At 41.9% G+C, this 27,500-nt stretch overlaps 1 protein-coding gene across 1 annotated transcript in view; it reads right to left on the bottom strand.

The window, feature by feature from the left end:
- Window positions 1-4,696: 4,696 nt before the first annotated feature.
- Window positions 4,697-27,500, bottom strand: part of LOC138981531 (carbohydrate sulfotransferase 15-like) — a 65,951-nt gene continuing 43,147 nt past the window's right edge. The window contains exons 2-9 of the mRNA XM_070354477.1: window positions 23,115-23,440; window positions 22,045-22,281; window positions 18,531-18,864; window positions 18,010-18,189; window positions 17,375-17,531; window positions 14,945-15,104; window positions 8,917-9,064; window positions 4,697-5,588 (exon numbers count right to left, since the gene is read on the bottom strand). Coding sequence (XP_070210578.1) covers window positions 4,990-5,588; window positions 8,917-9,064; window positions 14,945-15,104; window positions 17,375-17,531; window positions 18,010-18,189; window positions 18,531-18,864; window positions 22,045-22,281; window positions 23,115-23,327 — 2,028 coding nt within the window. The 5' untranslated portion in view covers window positions 23,328-23,440 and the 3' untranslated portion in view covers window positions 4,697-4,989. The remainder of the gene's footprint in view (window positions 5,589-8,916; window positions 9,065-14,944; window positions 15,105-17,374; window positions 17,532-18,009; window positions 18,190-18,530; window positions 18,865-22,044; window positions 22,282-23,114; window positions 23,441-27,500) is intronic.

Raw genomic sequence — 27,500 nt, 5'->3', positions numbered from 1 at the left:
TGCAGTTCTCCCCCCTTTTATCCCGGACCTGAACAACTTTGAACAGCCACTCAAAAATCTGCCACTCCATACCTCAGGGTACAATAACATGTTTATTTTCCGTCATTAAAATACACGTGAGCTTTCATCGTCATACGACACAACAAAACAATGCAGACATCAGCAATATATTATTGCATTTAATGACAAATTAATATGACTATAGTAAATCATATGGAATATGTACAGACATTCAAGAAGATGACATCGATGACGCACAAGGCTTACGGTACAAAAAGGCACACTGCGCAACAAGTTACTCTCACAAAGGAAATGAGTATACCAGCTTGAAAACAAAGTAGGTTGTCTATTATAAAGCAGTGTATTAGAGAAGCAGCCATCGCAGTAGCCGTTTGGTTTCAACCGGTTTCTTTTACCCCAAAGTGATCATATGCGCCACTTTAAGCCTGTGTTTGGAACCTGATTCTGATAACAGACAGCTTACAACACTTGCTTATGGCAGTAGTTTGTGAATGGACACCTCCACATCTGTAAGCTTCTGATTTCACATAAAGCGTTAGAACAGCGTTTTCATTAATATCTTCCGGCAATGTTAGATAGTGCGTGCACTTCTTATCTGTTGTTAACTTGCTGCTGTTGTTGTATTGTCCTGTGTGTGAATATGAATAACATTTTCAAAGGCTCATTCCTTCTCATGAATAGCAGTTTGGCTCATCATCTCAGATATGGCCAGGCTATACGTGGGATAAGATCTTATACCCACTTGGTCAATTACCAAAAATCAACAGCCTGCGTGCTTTTAATAAACAGTTGGAACTTTGGATGAATTGATTTTGTAATTGCCACTACCTTTTAAGAAATTAATTCTGCAATTATTAATTAATGCAAACACACCATAGCAAAGAGTGTTGATTTTTGGTATATGACCAAATGGAGAGATGATTTTATCCCATGCAAAAGCCTGGCCAGAGCTGTGATTGGTGAGCCAAAACGTCTACACGAGAAGGAGTGTGCCTTTAAACCAAATCGAAAAACTTCAAAGGTGCGCAGACAACCGTTAACAATATTGGCAAGGACATTTGTGCACAAATAAACAAGTACACAAATGACGTCACACACGAAAAGAGATCATTCGTAAAAAAATTTACCCAAGCAAAATAAATCTTAAACAAACTTCCATCTTTTGTGGCATACACTCAGAGGTTCGCATCTACACTTAGTGCATCTATTTGATAGGTACAGAAATCCTGGGACAAGTGATCGTGAATAAGGCAAAAAAATAAATAAAAATAGGTGTGGTTACGGTAACATAGCCAAAAAAAATAGGGTAGGTAGGTAGGCAATCACTTTTTTTTTTTAAACTTTTTTTTTCTAATGTGTACAAATTAAACCTACTTGACAGGGAAATAAGTGTGCGACACGGACGCTTTCGCTTTCATTGCGTTTTTTGCACTCGTTTTTGTTGTTGTTTTTTTTGTTTTGTTTTGACAAATGTAATAAAAAGTTATAGGATCGGCCCCTAAAAATAGGGTAGGTCGGGTTACCGTAACCACACCTATTTCTTTTTTAGGCCTAACTACCAAACTATCAATTTAGTTCGGTAGTTATTCCCGATCACCTGTCCGAGACTTTCTTTCTGTGCCAAGTAAGCACACCATATTGTGCACTGTAGCAAATGAGTTTGTGTCCGGCCGCTTTCAGAACGAAAGCATTAATTAACTACAATAAAATACAACAAAACAAAACAAAACAAAAGCGACAAGCAAACAACGACAACAAGAAGTCAACTTTCTCGGCAGTGAATAGAGAACATAAGCAGACTCTCTCCAAAGGGTACGACGATGTCAAACCTAAATAGGCCTACCCACAGTCGTAAATCTGGCCTCCGATCTGACACACACACACACGCGCACGCACACACGCGCACGCACACACACACACACAAACACACAAACACACATATACACACACACACACACACACACACACACACACACAGAACAAATCAACGTTCGCACACTGAATTATTTTATACATCGACAGAGTATCTCCTATAATCATGTTCAGCTCAATAAACATGTGGTTTCCGCATCAGAGCCATTGCATATTGTATGTAGGGGAGATAAATGGTACATCAGAATCCGCATTGTGTTCGACGTCCAAAAGTGGTTATCTACCTTTATCAAAAGTTGACTCGTCAAATCTGCCACTTTGTAAGACGTATATTATATTACTGCTCCAAAAAACACACAACCGAAAACAAGAACTAAAACTGTCTGTAACTATGTAAGTATGGGCTAAATGAGCAAGTAAGTAATATATTTGAAACACAACCTGAAAAATAAGGGCGAAAAATAAGTCGTACCCGAGGTACTCCTGTTCGGATCTAGTGCGACCTACATGATTGTTATAAGGTAAGGAAAGTATCAGTTTTTCGTCTTTTATCAAAGAGCGAAAAAAACCAATCCATCGGTAATTCGTACCAAATACATCGTATCATTTCAAACATAGTAAAGTGTATGTGCATTTTGCAATTTAAACAGCAAAGCATTACAACCCCAACACACACAACATTTTTTCTCTGCCGTTCGAGGCAGCGAGTACCCAAGAATGCATTCAATACAAACAAACAAATAAACAACAGGTACGTTAAACATTTTTACGAAGGGCGGTATTTCATTGCAGGAGCATTTTGAAGCTTTGATTAACCCTTCCCTTCAAACCCCGCCCATACACGAACTTTTGAGAACACAAGATGCCTCAACTTTGGAGGTCCATGAAGGAATTTTCACCCTAAAACGAATGAGCAGCTGTTAGGTACGTAACAGTAAGAAAACCGTAGAAAAAGAAAATCAAGTGCTAAATTGCGGAGGTCCAAATTCAAAAGTCATTTTCACCCTAAAACGGGTGAATAGTTCGCAGGTACCCTTAATAATAATACTCAAGGAAAATAAAGAATAACAAGGCGAAATTACTACATTTAGTCAAGCTGTGGAACTCACAGATTGAAACTGAACGCACTGCATTTTTTCACAATGACCGTAGTCAGCCGCTAGTGCAAAAGGCAGTGAAAGTGACGAGCCTGTTTAGCGCGGTAGCGGTTGCGTTGTGCCGCATAGCACGCTTTTCTGTACTTCTCTTCGTTTTAACTTTCTGAGCGTGTTTTTAATCCAAACATATCTATATATATATGTTTTTGGAATCAGGAACCGACAAGTAATAAGATGAAGTTGTTTTTAAAACGATTTCGGAAATTTAATTTTAATCATAATTTTTATATTTTTAATTTTCAGAGCTTGTTTTTAATCCGAATATAACATATTTATATGTTTTTGGAATCAGAACATGATAAAGAATAAAATAAAAGTAATTTTGGATCGTTTTATAAAAACATAATTTTAATTACAATTTTCAGATTTCTAATGACCAAAGTCATTAATTAATTTTTAAGCCTCCATGCTGAAATGCAATACCAAAGTCCGGCCTTCGTCGCAAATTGCTTGCCCAAAATTTCAATCAATTTGATTGAAAAATGAAGGTGTGACAGTGCCGCCTCAACTTTTACAAAAAGCCGGATATGACGTCATCAAAGACATTTATCGAAAAAATGAAAAAAACATCTGGGGATATCATACCCAGGAACTCTCATGTAAAATTTCATAAAGATCGCTCCAGTAGTTTACTCTGAATCGCTCTGCACACACACACGCACAGACAGACACACACACACACACACATACACCACGACCCTCGTCTCGATTCCCCCTCTATGTTAAAACATTTAGTCAAAACTTTTGGGGGCCCGGGTAGCTCAGGTGGTAGAGCACTGGACTTGTGATCGAGAGGTCGCTGGTTCGAATCCGGGCCGGGACGGACACGGGTCAACTTTATGTGCAGACCCAGAGACGGTATCCATCTCCCACCCCCGTGTCACCACAATGGCACGTTAAAGATCTTGGTCATTCTACCATAAGTGCAGATGGCTGATACCACCTAAACACGCAAACATCAAAAAGCCGTGAGGGCGTAAAACTCGAATCGTATAAACCAATTCATGTCCAATATAGGCAATTAAGACCTGACGGACAATAAGCCCCTTAAAATTTACTTTTACTTGACTAAATGTAAAAATGAAGAAACACCTTCAGTTTTCACATTTCAATCATGAAATCAAGTAAAGAAATTGAAAGTGTAATCTATATAATATATGAGAAATTGTCAGTAGCAACTGAAAATTAATGTACGATACAAGCTGGTCGCATTAACAGAACTGGGCGTGAGTGAGCAATTCAAAACTGATCACAGGAAACTTCAGGTAATGTTACATTCACAACGCCTTGTGTGTGTGTGTGTGTGTGTGTGTGTGTGTGTGTGTGTGTGTGTGTGTGTGTGTGTGTGTATGTGTGTGTGTGTATGTGTGTGTTTGTGCGCACGTATGTGTGTGTGTGCATATGCCTGTTAAGGTCTTCTTGCCAAGCAATCTCATTAGGCCAAAAAAAAAAATTGTCTGTTTAGGGTAACATGACCAAAAAAAGTAGGGTCGGTAGGTAGGTAAATTTGTTTTTTTTGTTTTTTTTTTTTGTGTGTAAATGCTATGTTGGCTGAACATTCACTTCTTATATTTGATGAATACATGTTTCAAAACTAACGTATAAATAAAACAGAGAAAGGGAGAGAAAGAAACGCCAAATGTCTCTTTTTAGCATTTTTACCTCTTTTTTTTCTTTTTTTTTTTTTGAAATCAAAAAAAAGTTTTTGGGTCGGCGCCAAATCGATAGGGTCGGTCGGGTTACCCTAAACAGACAATTTTTTTTTTTTGGCCTTATGAACGCTCAGCTTCATCAGTTTTTATCTGCAGAAACCACTGGTGCTGCTCGATCGCTGCAGTTCAGCTGAATCATCCACGTCTCAGCCTTTGGAAAGCACTTCATGTTTCACTCCTACTTCCGTGCGTCGATCATTTTTACAAAATACATCGGCACAATTTTTTCATTGTTCATCGTCGACCTGTTCGTCCGTATCGTGCTCATCATAATCCTCTTCGTATCCACTGTCACCGTAACTGTAACGGCTGTCTTCATACTCCTCATCACCCTCCTCATTTTCTCCGTCTTGAGCAGAATCCGTGACGGCAGCGTCATTAGCGTCCGTCACTAGGTCGTCATCACCACCATTGACGTCACCAGCATCAGTATCGTCACCATTATTGACGTCATCACTAACACCACCGTCACCGTTTACGTCAACACTCGGTGATAACAGTATACTCTCCTTCGCGTCAACTCGCTCACCATCAGCAGTGTCACTTTCACTGTTTAAAACAGGCTCTGCCACTGCGCTGGAATTCTTCCCACCCGACTTCGACTCCACCATGACGTCACTCGACTGCGTGTCGACTATGACGTCATTCCAGAGGAAACGCTGGTCCTGCAGGAGCTGTGTGAGGCGCTCGTTGTGCGGGCGATAGAAGTCTTGCAGGGCCTGCCGCGTCTGGTCCCACATGGCCCCGAGCTTTCTGTCTCTCATCTTGCGGGCATTAGCGATGGGCATCTCTTCTAGGTTCTCTTCTTCCTTCTCCGTCAGCGGACCTGTCACACACATAGAGAACGGGTTTTAGGTTTGTGTGTCAAAACGTCACAGAATACAGTATTTAGACAAGTAAGTGCACGTGCTGTACAACTAAACACCAACATATATACGTGGTTTTTTTCTCGCAGGGAAAGGTTTTTGTTTGTGTGACATAACAAAACAGAACACAGTAATTACACGGAGGTGCACGTGCACTACATCAGAACACGAAATAAGATTCTACTGTTTAGCCGATGTGCTCCTTTGTTCTTAATAAGCCGGGAATCACAATCAAGTAACACCTATTTCACACTAATTCGCGTTCATTTGGCACATGAAGAGTCTAATCCAGGTTTGGCTTCATCGAATATAATAGACTATGTTCAGAAATAGCTGTCTCTTTCGTTTATGGACTTTGGGAGAGTTATTCTCCTTAAAGATGAGTCGGGCGCTGATCATTACGCTATACAGTATATAGCTCAGGGGCACTGAAGGCAATGCAGTCAATGATGAGCTTTGAATGCATGTTTTCGAAAGTCTACTCCATCACGTCGAGATGACAATGTCATTTATGCAGCGTCGGCTCCAAAGTATGCCTTTTTCCGAGACGTGCCTAGACGCGCAGAGGACATAGAGAATACTACATGGCTTGCTGTGTTGTACCAGATTTACACGATTTTTTTTAAAAATATTGAATTGCGAGCGTCTTGTACGACACAGCAAGCCATGTAGTATTCTGTTTATCCGACATACATAGTGTACTTACATGTATTTTACTTAAAACGTCCTGCAGTCGAGGCGGGGAAATTGAAGACGATTCTTTTGGAACCTCGATCTCTTCCAAAGCCTCGTGCTTCTTCTCTTCTTCTTCTTCTGCGTTCGTGGGCTGAAACTCCCACGTACACTCGTGTTTTTTTGCACGAGTGGAATTTTACGTGTATGACCGTTTTTTTACCCCGCCATTTAGGCAGCCATACGCCGTTTTCGGAGGAAGCATGCTGGGTATTTTCGTGTTTCTATAACCCACCGAACTCTGACATGGGTTACAGGATCTTTTTCGTGCGCACTTGGTCTTGTGCTTGCGTGTACACACGGGGGTGTTCGGACACCGAGGAGAGTCTGCACACTGACAAAGTTGACTCTGAAAAATAAATCTCTCGCCGAACGTGGGGACGAACTCACGCTGACAGCGGCCAACTGGAAGCCTCGTGCAATCTCTTACGTCGAAGCAAAGAAACGTCACTCTGGAAAGTGTGGCGTGACGTGTTAGTTCTAAAAATTCATCGAGGGGAATTAGCGAGCGCCATGTTTTTTTCCGTAATGACGTTTGTCTCGGTGACTAAGCAGTGGAAAAACAGGTCCCTGCCAGACTTGCTTGACATGACCTCATTTACATGATATACACACGTGTGGTTTGAACGATATCGTTATTTAATGAGTGATCTCTCTCACGTATGTAGAATAAAACAGGATTCAAAACATGTGTAGGTCATAACGGTCCTCGCTACAAAACAATTGTTCTGTAAGAAGACCTCCTGATACATGTCAAAACTATCGGATGGTCGACCGACCAAGGGCCAGATCAATGCATACGGTTGGATAAAAAAAGTGTTTGTCCATGACAGAAGACCTAGACCTGAGAACAGCACTGATTCCATTCGAAAGTATGCACATCGGAGCCCTCTGTTCAATGCTGCGATGTAACCTTGCCTCAGCTACAAGCGGCGCATACATTTTACAGGATTTCAAACCGAAAAAAGAAAAGCAAGAAAATACAAGAACCCTCCCCCCCCCCCTCCTAACAAAAAGACATCCCCCCCACCCCCAAACAAAACCCCAAAAACCCAACAAAGACAGCGTAACTTCCACAAATTCGTCAGTAACACTTGCAAGAAGTTCAGAAGTTTTCATTCAAGAAAAAATAAATCAATTATTGCCATCTTCATTTTTCCACGCTATCGTCATTAGCGGCAGAAACTATGTATGCAAGAACATCTCTGCAAGTTGCATAGCAGTTCTACTTCTTTCATAGTCGCACACTCATGGTACAGGGTGACCCAAAAAAAAGAGTACCCAAACAAAACGTCATAAATTGAACAAAATTAGAGCAATCTTCATAAAATTTATTTACACACACAAGTAGCCTCTGCATGATTTGCACAGAACATTTTAGCGTTCTAGCTTGTCTTTCAGGAAAGCCGTTATGCTCATTCTACAGAACATGCTCCAAATGGCCTCCGCGCCGATTCAGGCAAACTTGAACTCGCCGCGCAAAGTTATCAATCACCCGCACACACTCCTGTTGCGAGATTCCGCGAATGGTTGTTGTGATGGCTCGCTTGAGTTCTGCGATTGTGTGTGGGTTGTTCCTGTAGACGTTGTCTCCCAGGAACCCCCAAAGATAGAAATCTGGGGGATTTAAATCCGGGGGAGGCCATTTGGAGCATGTTCTGTAGAATGAGCATAACTTTCCTGAAAGACAAGCTAGAACGCTAACATTTTCTGTTGAAATCATGCAGAGGCTACTTGTGTGTGTAAATACATTTTATGAAGATTGCTTTATTTTTGTTCAATTTATGACGTTTTGTTTGGGTACTCTTTTTTGGGGGTCACCCTGTACATGGTGCCAAACCATCAGAGAAACGCACTTGGGCTTCAGCCATCTGTCAAAACATGCCACTGTGGGTGTAAACAGTTGTCAGTGTTTTTAAAAAGCATTAGCCATTTAAGTGCGTGGCAACGTGATCTAATGGGATTGATGACTCACATAGAACTCCACATAACTCAACTGCTGATATATACTTGTAAAGATTCATGTTCATAATTCTAACACAAGGGAAGAGAGACAAGTATAGAGCTTTAGTTTAGAGGCAACAGATTGAAAGCAAAGACTCTCACACACACACACACACACACACACACACACACACACACACACACACACACACACACACACACACACACAGAATCGAGGATGTCTTTTCAGATAGCATCCCGGATCTTTTGCGGCCTGAAATCTTGGGCAAAACACGGAGTAATCTCTGCGTTTTTACGAGGATGAAATTGGAGATTGGTGTGAAGGTAAAGACAGCGTAACAGATGGGGGATGGAGTGGTGGCGGGTGGTTGCTAGGGTATGCATGGGTCTGAAGAATGTCTCATGTTGTGGGTGAGAGAGAGAGAGAGAGAGAGAGAGAGAGAGAGAGAGAGAGAGAGAGAGAGAGAGAGAGAGAGAGAGACAGACAGACAGACAGACAGACAGACAGAGACAAACAATGACTGACTAATACAAAGATGCAAACACAAAAACAAACACACACACACACACAGAAGACCATGGAATACTGACGTAATCCTAGGAAGTCGTAGACGTGACGCACTGTATGACGTACGTCCTTGGAGTAATCTTCTGTGCGTAACACCATCAGTTGGTCTTGAGGAAAGACCTTGAGCCATTCAGACAGGTAGATATGATACAACCCCACGCGCAACCGCACCTGCAACAGCATTACATTACATTAATTATGAATGTAGGCTAATTAAGAGTACCAGACATTTTATTTCCCGATACTACAGCTTTTAGGCATGAGGAAAGTGATTTTGTAATGCACAACAAGAGAGATGATAAAAATGTGAATGTATTGTTTTGTCAATAACAAACGTTCCAACGACCTACCTTTCTTGTTTTTTTTTGATTTTGCACAACAAGAGAGATGATAAAAACAACAAAAGCAAACAATAAAACAATTAAATGATTTGGATGCAAGGTTAGCGAATGACCCAGATAACTGTGGAATGCAATGCGAGCGTGAGAACCTTAAGTTAAAAATAGAATTAGTTGAGCAGTGTAAAGCTCGCGCAGCCCAAGTACGCGCCCGTGCGAAGTGGGAAGAACAGGGAGAAAAGAACACAAAGTATTTTCTCAACCTTGAAAAAGCCAGAGCAAATGCGAAGATAATGGACAGTATACAGTGTGAATCTGGGGAAGTGATAACTGACCAGCGTGAAATCTTGAACGCGCAAAAGAATTACTATGCTGATTTGTACAGAAAAAAAGTAAACGTTGAAAACATGGACGAGAAGGTGGATCAGTTTTTAGTCTGTTGTGACAACATTACAGATTTCAGATTTTCAGAGAAATGAGTGTGAAGGGTTAATAGCTGAAAACGAAGCTCTCGCTGCACTTAAACAAATGAAATCTGGGTCGGCCCCTGGGGTTGATGGTATTACTGTAGAATTTTTGAAAGTGTTTTGGACCCGCATCATAACATTGTTAATTGCGTCTTTTATTGCAAGTTTTGACGATGGAAAATTTTCTTCCACGCAGCGCAAAGCTGTCATTACCCTAATACACAAGGGAAAGGAGTTGCCTAAAAATGAATAAAAGAACTGGAGACCCATCTCCCTTACAAACAGCGATTATAAACTGATAGCCAAGTGTTTGGCAAAAAGGTTAGGAAGCGTTATTGGTGATATTGTTCAGAAAGATCAAGTCGGTTATATTAAAGGCAGAAAAGTATCTACAATATTAAGGTTAATTGATGATGTAATCGAACAGTCACACGAGTTAAATCAACCTGGTCTGTTGGTCGCATTTGACTGTGTTCAAGCGTACGATGGTATTTCAAAAGAGTTTATTATTAAAGCCTTTCAAAAATTTCGGGTTTGGGCCAGAATTTGTTCAATGGGTGGCTGTGTTAATGAACGACACGGTTATATAGCTCAGTGCAGTATTGTGGATGGTTGTCTGATTTTTACATTTAGTCAAGTTTTGACTAAATATTTTAACATCGAGGGGGAATCGAAACGAGGGTCGTGGTGTATGTGTGTGCGTGTGTGCGTGCGTGTGTGCGTGCGTGCGTGCGTGCGTGTAGAGCGATTCAGACCAAACTACTGGACCGATCTTTATGAAATTTGACATGAGAGTTCCTGGGTATGATATCCCCGAACGTTTTTTTCATTTTTTTGATAAATGTCTTTGATGACGTCATATCCGGCTTTTCGTGAAAGTTGAGGCGGCACTGTCACGCCCTCATTTTTCAACCAAATTGGTTGAAATTTTGGTCAAGTAATCTTCGACGAAGCCCGGACTTCGGTATTGCATTTCAGTTTGGTGGCTTAAAAATTAATTAATGACTTTGGTCATTAAAAATCTGAAAATTGTAAAAAAACAGTTTTTTTTATAAAACGATCCAAATTTACGTTCATCTTATTCTTCATCATGTTCTGATTCCAAAAACATATAAATATGTTATATTTAGATTAAAAACAAGCTCTGAAAATTAAAAATATAACAATTATGATTAAAATTAAATTTCCGAAATCGTTTCAAAAACTATTTCATCTTATTCCTTGTCGGTTCCTGATTCCAAAAACATATAGATATGATATGTTTGGATTAAAAACACGCTCAGAAAGTTAAAACGAAGAGAGGTACAGTAAAGCGTGCTATGAAGCACAGCGCAACCGCTGCCGCGCCAAACAGGCTCGTCACTTTCACTGCCTTTTGCACTAGCGGCGGACTACGTTCAGTGTCATTCTGTGAGTTCCACAGCTTGACTAAATGTAGTAATTTCGCATTACGTGACTTGTTTACATTTAGTCAAGTTTTGACTAAATGTTTTAACATAGAGGAGGGAATCGAGACGAGGGTCGTGGTGTATGTGTGTGTGTGTGTGTGTGTGTGTGTGTGTGTGTGTGTGTGTGTGTGTGTGTGTGTGTGTGTGTGTGTGTGTGTGTGTAGAGCGATTCAGAGTAAACTACTGGACCGATCTTTATGAAATTTTTCATGAGAGTTCCTGGGTATGATATCCCCAGATATATTTATCATTTTTTCGCTAAATGTCTTTGATGACGTCATATCCGGCATTTTGTAAAAGTTGAGGCGGCACTGTCACACCCTTATTTTTCGATCAAATTGATCGAAATTTTGGCCAAGCAACCTTCGACGAAGGCCGGACTTTGGGATTGCATTTCAGTTTGGAAGCTTAAAAATTAATTAATGACTTTGGTCATTAAAAATCTAAAAATTGTAATTAAAATTATTTTTTTATAAAACGATCCAAAATTACGTTTATCGTATTCTTCATCATTTTCTGATTCCAAAAACATATAAATATGTTATATTCGGATTAAAAACAAGCTCTGAAAATTACAAAATTTTAAAATTATGATTAAAATTAAATTTCCGAAATCGATTTAAAAACAATTTCATCTTATTCCTTGTCCGTTCCTGATTCCAAAAACATATAGATATGATATGTTTGGATTAAAAACACATTCAGAGAGTTAAAAAGAATAGAGATATAGAAAAGCGTGCTATCCTCCTCAGCGCAACCGCTACCGCGCTTTTCTGGATTGTTAATTTCACTGCCTTTGCCTCGAGCGGTGGACAGACGATGCTACGAGTGTACGGTCTTGCGGAAAAAATGCAATGCGTTCAGTTTCATTCTGTGAGTTCGACTGAGCTTGACTAAATGTTGTATTTTCGCCTTACGCGACTTGTTAAAGGATGAGATTGATATGTATTATGCACTTGAAATAATGAGTGACTTTTCTAGCTTTTCAGACTTAAGAATACATAGGAGAAAGTCTGAGGCGATGTGGTTGGGTAGTAGGAAACATTGTGATGAAACATTTTATAATTTTGTTTGGAAGAAAAAATTAAAGATTTTGTGTGTATATTTTTGTAATGATAAGAGTGCTTCTTTGGTAGAAGATAACTGGACTGGAAGAATAAGGAATATTAAGCGATTGATTTGTGCATGGGAGAAGCGAAATTTGAGCATTGTAGGGAAAATATGTATTGTGAAAACGTTTTTAATTTCACAATTTGTGTATATTATGCAAGCGTTTGTATTACCTGACTGTGTTTTGAATGAAGTCAATACCTTATTGTTTAGATTTTTGTGGCGAAAAAGAGATTGTAATCGGAAGGCCTTTGAAAAGGTGAAAAGAAGCGTTTTATGTTTTGAAATTGAAAAAGGTGGTTTAAAAATGATCGATATTAGGCAAATGCAAATTTCTTTTTTTATTACAATGGGTTTCACAACTGACTACATCAAATGAAAATGATAATTGGAGTTTCACTCCAAAGATGATGTATTTGCGTTTTGGAAAGCATTTTGAATGTTTCTTATCGAATGTAAACAGTGCAAGATTTAAAGGGTTAGACCTAGTGAAATCACACTTTTGGAAAGCAGTATTAAAATATTGGCTGGATAATAACCACTACGATCGTGGGACAGTCGGGCCGACTTTATTATGGAATAATGCATGCATAACGTATAGTGGCAAAGTTTTATTTTTTGAAAGTTGGATACAACGAGGTGTATTGGTATTAACTGACATTGTACGTTCGGGAGACATATTATCATATCAAGATATATGTGATTTGATTGGATATTCGCCAAACCGAATTCTTGAATATAATGTTGTAAAAGCTGCTGTGTCATTATTTATGAGGAAAAATGTTGTAAATATGACTGATGATGTTTGTATTACCTTACCACTGTTAAACGGCAAAAATGTGTTAAGTGCCAGAGAATATAGGAAAGAGATTATTAATATGAAAACAGATGTAACTACCATGTTCCGGAGGATTTTGGAAGAGAAAGTTTAATGTAGAAATTGATGAACGATCTTGGATAGTTGCCTATCAGTCCACACAAGAGACTAGATTAAGAGTTTTACACTGGAAAATTATGCACAACATTTATCCGACCAACATTCTCCTGTGTAAAATGAAAGTAACGGAAACTAATAAATGTAATTACTGTTGTGATGTAACTGATTTCATTGAACACTTCTTTTTTGAATGCCCGGTTGTATACAAATTCTGGAAGTTTATTGAAGAATTTATTTTTCGTACTTTAGAAATGAAGATTGTTTTGAAAGTTAGTGATGTTTTATTTGGTATGCATTTTGTAATGGTGAAAAAGGCAACTATGTATAAATTGAACCACATTATCTTAATCGGAAAGATGTGCGTTAGTATATATAAAAAAACAAATTCGTTTTTACCGTTGGAAAGTATTTTTAATAGGCAGTTACAGATAAGAAGCATTTTTGTGTGAGTGTTCGAAGAACAAAACGTTAAAAAAGTTCGCTTGTTGTACTCGATAAGTTGTATTTAATTCATTGTATGAGATACTGTTAATTGTTGTTATTTATTTGAATAAAATTGTTTGAATAAAAAAACCAAAAACACAAACAAACCCACACACAATAAAACAACAACACCCAACCAGGTAGATTTAAATAACGAACGCTACCTACAAGTTTTTTATGCCTGCAGAAAAAAGGCTTAGGCGTTTCAATGCCTTTCGCGCCGTCTTCACGAACTCGTGGTCTTCATTGCTCAAATCACGCACGAATTTGGAAAATCGAAAAAAATATTAAGAAAAAGAAACTGTGTTAACTGTAAAATACCTCTCCAAATCACTGAAAAAGAATGCAAGCTCTTGAGAAGAAAGAAGCCTTGAGATGATGGGAATATCGTACACACACACACACACACACACACACACACACACACACACACACACACACACACACACACACACACACACACACACACACACACACACACGTTGTTTCTGTCGTAGCCTTGCCGTTGGCAACATGTTTGTCGTAGACGCATAACCTGAGAGATCGCTTTGCCGTGCATATCGAAATCGTCTCTGTGGTTGACCCTATAGAACTATAACGCAATATTGCTATTTCATATGTTACGTGGATTTCCATTGGTCAATTGGGCAAAACTGAGCTCAGTGCAAAAGTGATATCGACGACATTTCCGTCGATATCAGTTTTGATATCGACGACCTCTTTATTGCTTCCCCACTTCAAAAACAAAAACACCTATATTTAAAAACAAACAAATATATATATGAAAATGTAATTATCCCAGAATTTAGTTGAGCAAGTGACTAAAGACTTTTTGAAAGGAAAGACATTTTAAAATACTGAAAAGTACAAGAAAAGGGTGAACAAAAAGAAATAATAATCAGAGGGAGGAATATGGAACAGCCAAAACTGAGACAAATACTTTTGTAATTTCTTTACAGAAAATACAAAATGTCCAGAGAATTAGCAATATATCTAACATTGACTGACTGTGTGATGATATCTTCTGCCATTGGTCTGTTTCGACAGTGATATCAAAATCTCGACCTCCGGTCTCGATTTTGATATCACTGTCTCAACAGACCATAGCAGAAGATATCATCACACAGTCCGTCAATATTGGGTAATATCAAACCTTTCATCTTCTCTGTGGTTTAACATTGTCCCTATATATACAACTATAGCGCTATCTCATACCTTCCATCTTCGAATGGTTTGATTTGATTTACAACAATAGCCCTATATCGTACCTTAGCCTTTCCGTTGGCAACCTGTTTGTCGTAGACGCATGACCTGAGAGATCGGTGAACCGTGCACTCATTCATCTTTTCTATGGACAGCATCACATCTTCGTGGAAGGCAGACACAGACTTGTTAGTCTTCGTGAAGTACAGATAGTCAGAGTACAACCTTGGGAAACAAAACAAAAATAATTCATGATACACAATAATAAAGAGATATAACACTGTTTACGCTGAGTAGCTCCGCTCACCAATGTAACTTCAGCAGGACCGACGACGCACTGCAGATTATCCCAGCCCGCTACACGTTGCGTGAAAGGAAAACAGGCCAAGTACTCGTCATAATCCCTATCGCAGCATCAATAATATGCAGTGCGTCGTCTGTACCGCTGAAACTGCGCAGGTATATTCTGCCCTTATAACAAAGACGCCACTATGACTTAATGTTGCAGTTCTGTCATTTCAGTTTATTAGCTGAGTAAATAACAAGAAGTCAATTTGAGGATCTAGTTGATACCGGTGACTAGGTCACATTAACCTGTCGAAAAAGTTCTAACAAGTGTTCTCAAAACGCAGGAAGCAATGTATGGGTAGCTCGGATGACATGCCGAGATTTGAAGGACATTTCGTCCACAGTGTCCGTGTAGGTCGCCCTTTCGAAACATCGTCCTTTCAGAATGTCCTTCAGTGAAGCATCCTTTTCATATGTTGTCCGTCTGCCCGGCATGTCATTATTCGCCATATTGCAGAGATAGGACCGGGTAAACAAAAAAAAGCTTACAAGGAGAAGGGTTTTCGAGGGAGGATGGGGTCTTCTGTAGCTAAAAAATGACTATAGCTTGGACATAAAACTGGTCTATGTACTGTGTTTAGATTGACAGAAGGACTATTGTGTTCAAATCCAATCCCTTTATAGTTTATTCGACCTCTCTATTTAATTTCATTTACTTTATGATCCCATTGCTGGGAAATTCGGGTCGCTTCCTCCCTGGAAAGCTGTGCCTAAAACCTCCTTATGTATTAAAGATCAGTCAGTCAGTCCTGTGGAAAGCTAGCAGCAACAGTAATCGCGCTACCCAGGTGATTGCGTGTTGAAGTGTACTTCGCCACCCGCACTGATGGGCGAATGACCGAGGTCTTTTACGTGCCACTGCGGTGACACATAGATACCGTCTCTGAGTCTGCACATGAAGTTGACTCGTGTCCGTCCCGGCCCTCATTCCAACTCGGGACCCTATGATCACAATGCCAGTGATCTACCAAGTGAGCTACCAGGCCCCCCGCTTTCAAACTCGGGACCCTAGGATCACAAGGCCAGTGATCTACCAAGTGAGCTACCAGGCCCCCCGCTTTCAAACTCGGGACCCTATGATCATAAGGCCAGTGATCTACCAAGTGAGCTACCAGGCCCCCCGCTTTCAAACTCGGGACCCTATGATCATAAGGCCAGTGATCTACCAAGTGAGCTACCAGGCCCCCCGCTTTCAAACTCGGGACCCTATGATCATAAGGCCAGTGATCTACCAAGTGAGCTACCAGGCCCCCCGCTTTCAAACTCGGGACCCTAGGATCACAAGGCCAGTGATCTACCAAGTGAGCTACCAGGCCCCCCGCTTTCAAACTCGGGACCCTAGGATCACAAGGCCAGTGATCTACCAAGTGAGCTACCAGGCCCCCCGCTTTCAAACTCGGGACCCTATGATCATAAGGCCAGTGATCTACCAAGTGAGCTACCAGGCCCCCCGCTTTCAAACTCGGGACCCTATGATCATAAGGCCAGTGATCTACCAAGTGAGCTACCAGGCCCCCCGCTTTCAAACTCGGGACCCTATGATCATAAGGCCAGTGATCTACCAAGTGAGCTACCAGGCCCCCCGCTTTCAAACTCGGGACCCTAGGATCATAAGGCCAGTGATCTACCAAGTGAGCTACCAGGCCCCCCGCTTTCAAACTCGGGACCCTATGATCATAAGGCCAGTGATCTACCAAGTGAGCTACCAGGCCCCCCGCTTTCAAACTCGGGACCCTATGATCATAAGGCCAGTGATCTACCAAGTGAGCTACCAGGCCCCCCGCTTTCAAACTCGGGACCCTATGATCATAAGGCCAGTGATCTACCAAGTGAGCTACCAGGGCCCCCGCATTCTAACTCGGGACCCTAGGATCACAATGCCAGTGATCTACCAAGTGAGCTACCAGGGCCCCCGCATTCTAACTCGGGACCCTATGATCATAAGGCCAGTGATCTACCAAGTGAGCTACCAGGCCCCCCGCTTTCAAACTCGGGACCCTATGATCATAAGGCCAGTGATCTACCAAGTGAGCTACCAGGGCCCCCGCATTCTAACTCGGGACCCTGGGATCACAATGCCAGTGATCTACCAAGTGAGCTAACAAGTGAGCTCCCCGGACCCCGCTCAATGTCTCTTTCTGACTTACCGTTCTGTAGGGTTCCTGAGGATGACGAGCACCCTCGCCTGTGGCGTCAGACGTCTGATGTAGTGAGCGTTGGTGAAGAGGGGCTCTGCGCGGCCACAGTTCTCTGGCAGTCGCCACCACTCGTCGTTGCTCCAGAACGTGGAGGCGCTGGCATCCACTGAAAAAGTTCGTTATAACTTTATACTGAAGTCTTCCTCTTTTGTACACACTTTCTGTGACCAGTTTTGAACACGGTGTAACATAGTGCAATTATGTTAGCAACAGTAGCACACATGGAACACACTAGTGGTAATGCATTTCGCTTTAGAGCATACAAAATAGATAACCAAACAAATGACCACACACACAAATGAAGAAAACTAAATGACCCAAAAACAAATAAAACATAATGGAAAACAAATAATAATCTTTTTTTTTTAATGACACAAAATCAGAGTAAATCGTAGGCCTACATTTGTTCCATACAAAATAAATGATACAAATGTTAATAGCATTGCAGGTAGTTAGCATAACGCCCAAACTTCTTTCAAATCACGGATAACTTAGCCTTCATTTCGGCAGAGTTGCCTGAAAGGTGACGCATTCCCTCGCTCCCTATTTCCCCGATTGAATTTGACTAAACGCTGTAAACAAACCTGTCACTACAGGGTGGTAAGCAGGCTTGGCGTCATCCTGACCGGGAATCATGACGTCATCGTCGAATGGAGTGACGTCATCGGAGATCTGCGGACGACCCTCGATTTGCAGGGCAGCCTGGTCAAACAGGTCAGTGTAGTGCTCCAGTGGTATGGCAGAGGAAAACTCCAGCCGCTGACCTGTATACACGAGAAATGTAGATGCAAAGGTTTAAAAAGAACATATCGCCTTTGCACGCTGAGTTACGGCGGTCGAACCGAACGAAAATTCCAGTTTTATTTATGCGTTAAAACATGCTTATCCACAAATGAGGCGACTGGCTTCTTGCATTGTTCTGGTGCATAATTTGAGCTCATTTGTGATCAAGTGGAGGGATGGTCTTATCCCATGAAAAAGTATGGCCAGATCTGAGATTGTGAGTGTGCCTTGAAAAAGGTGCACACTGCACAGCCTATAGCGTTGATCTGAAATGCGGCTTCACGAGAAGGAGTGTGCCCTTTTAACAACCAAGCGTTCTTACCAAATCTGTTCTTGCCCCACCAGTGCGGCTCCTTCATAGGCGGGCGAGTGACGTCAGGGTGGACCATCACCTTGCGGAAGAGGTCGGTGCTGCCACACTTAGGCATGCCGGCGATGTAGAAGTGCGGGAGGCACCTCAGACGCCTCGGTTCCCGCTCCGTCTCTCGCCTCACCAGGGTCTGAGCCGACATCTCCTTGAAGGAGGTGATAGCCGCGTGGGAGAAGCAGGCGAAGAGGTTGTGGCGGTACGGGTTCAGCTCCACGGGCAAGTTGGCTGGTGGGATGGGCTCGTACCAACACGGGTTGAGATAGTTCTTCAGGAAGCGAATCGGTGGCTGGAAGTGATAGAACAATACTAAGGAGAATCATGATGAAATGGGGATTATATTACTTTATTTTTAGCAGTGGCCATTTAAAAAAGGTAAAAGGTAAAGATAGTCCCATAGCCATTGTTGGTCGTAGGGGGGCGAGATGTTAGAGATCTCAACTACTCTCGGGCCACCTAAAGGTAAAAGGTAAAGATAGTCCCATAGCCATTGTTGGTCGTAGGGGGGCGAGATGTTAGAGATCTCAACTACTCTCGGGCCACCTAAAGGTAAAACGTAAAGATAGTCCCATAGCCATTGTTGGTCGTAGGGGGGCGAGATGTTAGAGAACTCAACTACTCTCGGGCCAGCTTTACGAGGGATGTGCCCACTTTCCTCCCTCGCTACCACAGGAGCTTGTATCCAACCACCGGTCGATAATTATTTACTCCTGCATGCTTATCATTTACTGCTGCATGCTTACCCTTACTACTACTATTTATTAGTAGTAAATAGTAGTAGTAAGGAGACTGTATGGAATGGGGAGTAAATATATGGAATAAGGAGTAAATAATGATCGATCGGCGATTGGATACAAGCTCCTGTGCTCGCTACGTTGTTCCTTCCCCGGCCCTGAATAGAACCAGGTACTCATTTGTAGCTGGGTGGACTGGAGAACGCTCGGAAAAGTCGGGCGTTTGTATTCGCCCCGGGCGGGGATCGAACCGACGATCTCCAGCGTGAGAGGCAAGCTCTCTAACCACTGTGCCACTCCGGCCATGTAGGGACTCATACATGAAGGGGGTGAGGGTGGGGGAGCGGCGGGATTTGGGTTCGCAAGTGTGATTAGCAACGGTTACAAAAAATCAACAACCTGGCTGCTTGCTATGCTAGTGAGTTGGAACTGTTTACACGGGATTATCCCTTTCATTTTCTGTCAGGATCAAAGGAAACAAAACCCCTTTGACATGCTTTTTAATAATTAACCAGCAATAAACATAACTAGTGCAACATAAACATGACATCAAGCGGAAAAGCATGCCACTCAGTAAATGTAAAGAAATTAATGTATTTCAGATTGCATACTCTTATGTTTTATCACGTTTTTACAATTGGAAGACGTCATAAAAAGGTCTCGGAAAGGGGAAATGCATACTCTTGCATAATCCCAGGCTGACTCGGTTTCTAACCTGTCCGCAAGTGGATTGAATTATTTATGTCTGGGATCAAACCACTGCCTCTTATCCCCTTGTTAGCTGATGCTGCTTGAAGCCTGTCAGACTGATCAGCCTGACAAGAAACATGCACCAAGAACACACACATAACACGCGACATCAAAAGCTCTGATTGAATCCAGGTTACTTGGCTGCGTTTATCTGCACAACATTATCAGAGATGGATGAGGTTAGATTAGCGAAGTCTGCGCGATGTTTGTTTACTGGCATAGATAACATTATGTCATTCTGTTCTTCGTTGAACACAAGTTTCCCTTTGAGGCCTTTTTTTTTTATATATATAATGTTCGTCATGTCAGTCTTGTACGTAGGGGAAGGGCTCCTAATATGGACCACTTTTTGTTTCATGCTGATAACTAGGCTGTTTTCTTGCAGAGAAGTTTCATTTTGTGTTTGGTAGTCCTTCTCTCTTGGGTGAACCGTTAGGCCTAATTACAGTGTAATAGCTTTGATCGATATTCAGCAAATATTAAATACAGAAAAAATTACAAATGGTCCATATTAGGAGCCTGGGCGGCCAGTGAAGCGGCCTTCTCGAATCACTGTAAACAGCTCCCTATACTTCAAAGTAACATGATACAACTTGATGGGCAAGTCAGACTAATTAAAATATGCTTTAGATTTATGCTTTAGATTTATCTGTTTCAGGTTGATGAGAGCATTATTTGAAGCACACCAGGAAACTAAAGAAGCATAATTATCAAAAACAGAGTGAAAATAAGTAAAATTATCAACTTCCACGAAAAGAAGACTATTTGTTATATTTCTTTTAAATCTCGAGGGCTAGTTATAGGTTATTTCCAGCAAGCTTCTTAATGAATTAATGAAAATAGCCTTTAGCTTTTATTTTCGTCGATTTGTTGAAGGTGGTCTATATTAGGTGACTCACACATACTTTGAGATTTTGCAATTATTTTCTGTTTGCAGTAGAAACTCGGGGTCAACACTACTAAAATTTTACAAATACCGTCTTAGCTGTCATATGTAGTAATTTTTGTGTGGTAAAAGCTTTGGTTGTGGACAGAAACAAGTCCGTTTTAGGCGGCAAATTTAGAGTGAACCCTGCCAAAAGTGAAAGAAAGAGAAAAAGCCTAACGGTTTTGAGGTTTATGATTCTGCAACTGTTTTGACATGTGCAAGTTATCCAGAGAGGGTGAATACACAAATGAAATTGTTTTGAGCGCTCTAGCGCCGTTAGTTTGTCAGAACAGGAGGTGGTCCATATTAGGAGCCGGTCCATATTAGGAGCCCTTCCCCTACAATAGAGCAGTGTTCTGGCGAGATATTGGGAGGAGGAAGAAGGATATGATTTTCCGACCTAGGAGGATTAAAGTATGGTCCAAATAGAGGAAAAGATGAATACAAATAAAACAAAGTCTAAGCTAAAAGGGAGCAGCTTCAACGAAACGTACACAGACACAAAATAATATGACGCTCAATGATGTGCAACAAGAGTAAATGAGAGTTGTTCGGAACCAATCTCCTGGTACATGAGAAGGTAACAGGCATTGACATGAACAAGCGACGTTCATCCTTCAAAAAACAAACAAACAAACAAACAAAAAGCATCCTGCTTGCTGCCGCGCGGGCAGAGAAAATGGTCCCTCTTTATCTTCACCGTGCTCCAAACCCCTCACGCGGAGAGGTTTTTAGACAGGCCAGACACAGGTTGTCCCGGGGGTGAGTAGGGTAGCAGGGAGCTGAGGACAGCAGACAGTCGGATACAGTAACTGTTCAGAGACATCCTGCTTGCTGCCGCGCGACCAGAGAACATTTTCCCTCTTTATCTTCACTGGGCAGGCAGCAAAGCCCCTCCACGCGGAGGTGTTTTCAGACAGGTCAGACACTGGGTGGGATAGGTATATTGCACAGGCAAAGACGGTAAAACACGAACATCACCCACTATTAGAGGAATAAGGGAGAGGGCGAGGGCGAGCAGAAGGCGGAAGCAATAACATCCACAATCATCACTCACCAGCTTCAGCAGCTCAGAGTGTGAGTAGTTGGAGGGGCAGGACACAGGCAGGTAGGAGGTGGCCATACAGGCGTGGTCCACGGACAGGGCACGGGGGGACCAGGTGGGGTCACCTGGCGGGATGTGGGGGCACAGCAAGTTGCACGTGTTTCTTGCGGACCCTTTACCAACACCGAGCGCCGCCCGCCACGACCCCGCGCCCTTGTGGCTGGGGCTCACGTAGGACACCACGATCATCTGCAAGCAACAGGACACACAAATAATAAAAAAAATTGAGGATGAAAGTCACTTGTTCATTTCAATGCTTCTTATTATGTCCTCAGCCAGGAGATTGGTTCACTTAAAGGCAAAATCAAAAGCAAACCGAACCAAAAACAAATCTCACTTACAGCAAAAACAACGTAGCATTCTGGGGGTTTGATTTTTGGATGACCTCCGCCATAATTTCATCAATTTATTTATTTGTATATTTTTGCTTCGCGTTTTTGAGTGATGAAACGCAAAGGAATCCATGCATTCATCTGACTAGAAGCATTTGTAGAAGATAAGATCAAAACGTACTTTAAGATGAATTCCTTCCCGTGTAAATTGTTCGGCTCAACATCTCAGATCTGTACAGCCTTTTACATGGAATAAAACCATCCCTCCACTTGGTCACATACCAACATTCAACACCCTGACTGCTTGCTCTGGTGAGTAGGAATTTGTTTATGAAACAAATTTTGTAAAAGCCACGAGTAGCTTTTCAAGAAATTAATTCGACAAAGAATTCCCAATGTGAGCACCCAGGCTGTTCGTTTTTGGCATGAGACCAAGTGGAAGGATGACGTTATCCCAAGTAAAAGCCTGTAGATATCCGAGATGGTGAGACGAACTTTTGTCACGAGAAGGAGTGCACCTTCAATGAAAAGCAGATTTGTAATTTCTCTTTTGAGATCATAACGTATTATTGTATTGTATGGTATGGTATGGTGTTGTATTGTATTGTATTGTATTGATTGTATTGTATTTATTGTATTGTATTTATAGTATTGTCTTGTCTTGTCTTGTCTTGTATTGCATTGTATTACCATAAAGAGCGTAGCAGCCACCAGCAGCACGATCCAGCGACTGCTGTGGCGATAGGGCAGTAAAGGCACACGGGGACGTGGACAGGGAGGCAACCGCGCCAGCAGGGGACGCCACCAGGCGGCGGCTCTGTGGGTGAGGGAGTGGGTGTTGAGGTGGGTGCAGAGGGGACATGGCGTGAGCGTGTGGGTGAAGGCGGCATCGGCTGTTCGCATCCTGCACGCCGCTCATGGGCACGGCGGGCCCGCAGGGCACGGCACCGTTGTGGGCACCAGCCAGGTTTCGGGCACCATCACCTCCTCCTGCTGCTCTGTGTCAGTGTCCGCTGCTGTGAACGAAAACAGATTTATTTTTATTTTTATGAACTTACTGATTCAATAATCAAGGTTTGTTTTAGTGGTGCCATTTGTGGTATTCATCTTCTTTTTTTTTTGACCAGCAGCTTTCGGGCACCTTCACCTGCTCTGTGTTAGTGCTAGCTCCTGCAACAGTAAATAGAATTCTTATAAATGAATTTTAAAGATCACCTATTACCATACCTGTCAAGCTCTTGTGGACTCTCACCAAAAGATTTTGCTCACAAAACCATAAGTTTGGACCAAAAAGCATAAGACAACGTGCAAAACTGCCGAAGTCGTTAGATTAATCACCACAAGAACTAAATACATGCACACATACACACACAAGAAATCAGCCTTATTTCACACATAATAAAAAACAATTTTTCTCAACACTGAACTGCCCTGTTGTATGTAATTTTGAAATGCAAAGCATGTTTAAATGTAAATTGTACCGAGAATCACCTAAATTGTACAAAGACGGCACACGTCCAACCAGTCACACATTTACACCCCTGCCAAAAATTTTACCAGCATGCACAAAAACACCACATGATAGTAAAGGCACAAGACAAGTGTGTTTTAACAACATTCATTCATTGAGCACAGTGATTCAATCATGAATGGAAACCCCCACCACAATGTGCAAAATAGAACATTTTAGCCAAACAGAACATGTAAAACACACAAGTTACAAACCAGAAACTCATGTGTGTCTCAACAATCAAGGACAAATACCAGATCAACAAAAATATGACATGTAAATGCTTGGTATTGTATACAAGTCGTATATGATTGTGATCGGTTGTGACAAACATCCGGTGCCAACTTTCGTTCTCTACCTCTTCGAAAATGCATCACAACGCCCTTATTTTTATTTATATGGCTTCACACTTGGTACAACGTGAGAAAATACTGTGTAGATACTACAACAACAAAAATATGACATATAAATGCTTTAGTTTGAGGTCGCGCGTGTTCTAAAAACAAGTCCGACATGATTGGATGTGACAGAAATCCGGCTCCTTTCGCTTTCGATCGCGAGCTCTTCGAAAATGCATCACAACTCCCTTAGTTTCATTTTTATGGCTTAAAACTTCGCACAACATGAGAAAATACCTTGAAGATACCGAGAACAACAACAATAGTACATGTAACTGCTTTAATTTGAGGTCGCGTGTGGTCAAGCGTGGTCGCACAGTACTCGGTCAGATCGCGCTGACGGTGTGCACATGCGCGTTGCCTTGTACTTCCGCCGGATCAGTTACCGCGAGATTTTGTAGCTGTTACTTTGTTCTCGGACGAACCTTTGCGATCTTGTTTTATTTGACCAAATTGTTTTGTAAAAACCGTAAGATCTTCGGCTTACGCCGTAAGACTTGAAAAACATCAAAATTCCGTAAGAATTACGCGAAAAACGTAAGACTTGACAGGTATGTATTACAGAAAAAAAATGTAAACGGTATTATTACACAATATTATTTGCTTCATCGAAGTACACCATTTGCAGATACAATGTAGTATACAAAGAATGGGGTGGTCTTGGCGGTGTCATTATTGTCATCGTCATTGTATGACATCGTCATTGTATGTCATCGTCATTGTATGTCATCGTCATTGTATGTCATCGTCATTGTATGTTATCGTCATTGTATGACATCGTCATTGTATGACATCGTCATTGTATGACATCGTCATTGTATGACACACCAATCATCACGACCAACAATACAGTTTTACACTGCTGTATTGACATGCCACTTTCTATCGGGAAATCCTGACCAAAGGGCATTCCGTCTGTCCATCTTCCATCATAGTCCTGTTTGTTCATTTCAAAGACTTAGTCCTAACCTGAAAATCGTAAGCTAAGGGTACCCCGTCTGTCCACCTCTCATCCTGTTCGTTCGGTCCAAAGGTGGGGTATTGCATTAACTCATTGTCTCCCAGGGCTCTATCTGACCAGGTACGGATATATCCGCTCAGATGTTAGCTTCAGTCGCTTCCTGTAACGTCAATCTAACGCCTACATTCCAGCGTGTTGCTACACAGTTCCTACACAGTTACTACAATTCTGAGTGACCTGCTGCAGCACAGCTGGTCTCGGCTAAAAATAATTTGGTCAGCAAAGGTGGGGTATTGCATTAACGGTGGTGCTTCTTGACGTGTGACGGTATGTTCCACCAACTCTCCTTAAAATCAACACAGTTCTCACCAAAAAGCACACGCTTTTAACCCAACACTTGAGAGCGTTGACTGCACGCAGTCATTTACAGACGAGGGGGTGCGGGTGGGGGAGGGGGGATAGGAGTAGTGCAAGGTCTAGAAGAGCAAACAAAACTCATGCATGCAAGGATAGGCTGGGGGAAGCATCAACTTAAATTTTTGTATTTTATATCTCTCTGAGCCCCAGACTTCACCCCACCCCCCTCCCGGCCTTGACTTTTTCTGCTTTTTGAATTTCCTTGGCCCTTATGGCTTAATATGACCCTCGCCTTTCAGCGGTTTATATGATTTGGAAAACATTCTGTGAGCAGTGCTGCAGAGATACAGAGTTAAATTGAAATAACGGTATTTCACTGCAGGAAAATGTTTAACTTTGTCAACAAGAACATGTGCACAATCAAACAAGCTTATATGAAAATATACAAGTAACCTAATGGCATCAATCATTCATCCAGCTATCAAGAAAACGCACACACACACGCACACACACGCACACACACACACGCACGCACGCACGCACGCAAGCACGCGCACGCAAGCACACACACTCACACACACACACACACACACACACACACACACACCGGGGTTAGTGACTCCATGCACATCCTGAACTCAGGTCAAAATGAGTTCGGCTCATTCTCTCCCTGACAGGATGCCTTGGGTTTCCTTGTCTGGCAAGGAAACAGATTTTTTAAATTTTTTTTGTTTAACATATTTAGAGCTTTTTGTAATGTGTTATTGATATAAGCAGATTCGCGATCGTCGATAATGATTTTTCATGGTGTTTTGTAATTTTTAAATTACAAAGGAATTAATATGTAAGACAGTTTCAAGCGAGCTATTTTTCGCGGCTGTATTTACTGTGCAAACAACTCGAAATTATGGCAAAAGTGTCACGTGATAATCAACCGTTTGGTTTCGGCGCTCACTGGAGCAGACTATTTTTTCTGTAACCAGTTGACAGTGATGAAACCATATATTACGGTCTCCTTCCGGCAGCAGTCCCAAAATTTCGACTTGTTTTGACCTTAGAACGATGTCTTTATCATAACTGTGAAGAACAGAACGGAGATCACTGTCGAAGTCGGCCAATCTGCAATCATTTTCGTCTCGCGAACACTGATCTCAAATTTTGATCAGTGATCGCGAAAAAAACATATGGGAGATAACTCTGTATTTTTTTTGGATAGATTCGCGTAGGACTGTTAGCGTCCGGTCAGAGACACAACTGGCAATAGCCGTGGAGCGATGCTTATTGGAATGACCCCATGCACTCTAGGACGCAGAGGTCTCATTAGCAAGCTCACTTTCTCTCCCCCCCCCCCCCCCATTCCACGCACACCATCACGCCACCTCCGTGTTATGGCTGCCTTGTTTGTGTTTCGTTCGGGGAAGGAGGGAGGGGGGGGGGGGGAGGGGGCCGAGGAGGCTTCCTTTTTTACGCACAGAGCTAAACGAAGAAAGCATCTGTTGGAGATTCCCTTGGCAAGATACTTGCTCTGAGACTGAGAGTGGTGAGAGGCGAAGAGAGAGAGAGAGACAGAGAGAGAGAGAGAGAGAGAGAGAGAGAGAGACAGAGAGAGACAGAGAGAGACAGAGACAGAGAGACAGAGACAGAGATGATAAGAAAGGCAGATAAATTCACACTGATGAGGGGAGGAATTGAACAGAGCAGCAAAGCACAAAAAATCCCACTTAATTAATTTATTTCTAGATTCGGAACGGCAGAAATCCGTGCACAGGAAGGCAGGGAGACATGCAAGCACAAGAAGGGTCGCAGCAAAGATATTTCAGACTAGCCTGGTAATATCTTTGGTCGCAGTG

Source organism: Littorina saxatilis, linkage group LG12 (genome assembly GCF_037325665.1).
Source record: "Littorina saxatilis isolate snail1 linkage group LG12, US_GU_Lsax_2.0, whole genome shotgun sequence".
In the NCBI taxonomy this organism is placed as follows: domain Eukaryota; kingdom Metazoa; phylum Mollusca; class Gastropoda; order Littorinimorpha; family Littorinidae; genus Littorina; species Littorina saxatilis.
Note: the sequence above shows the minus strand (reverse complement) of the source record. Positions and strands in the feature narration are given on the sequence as shown.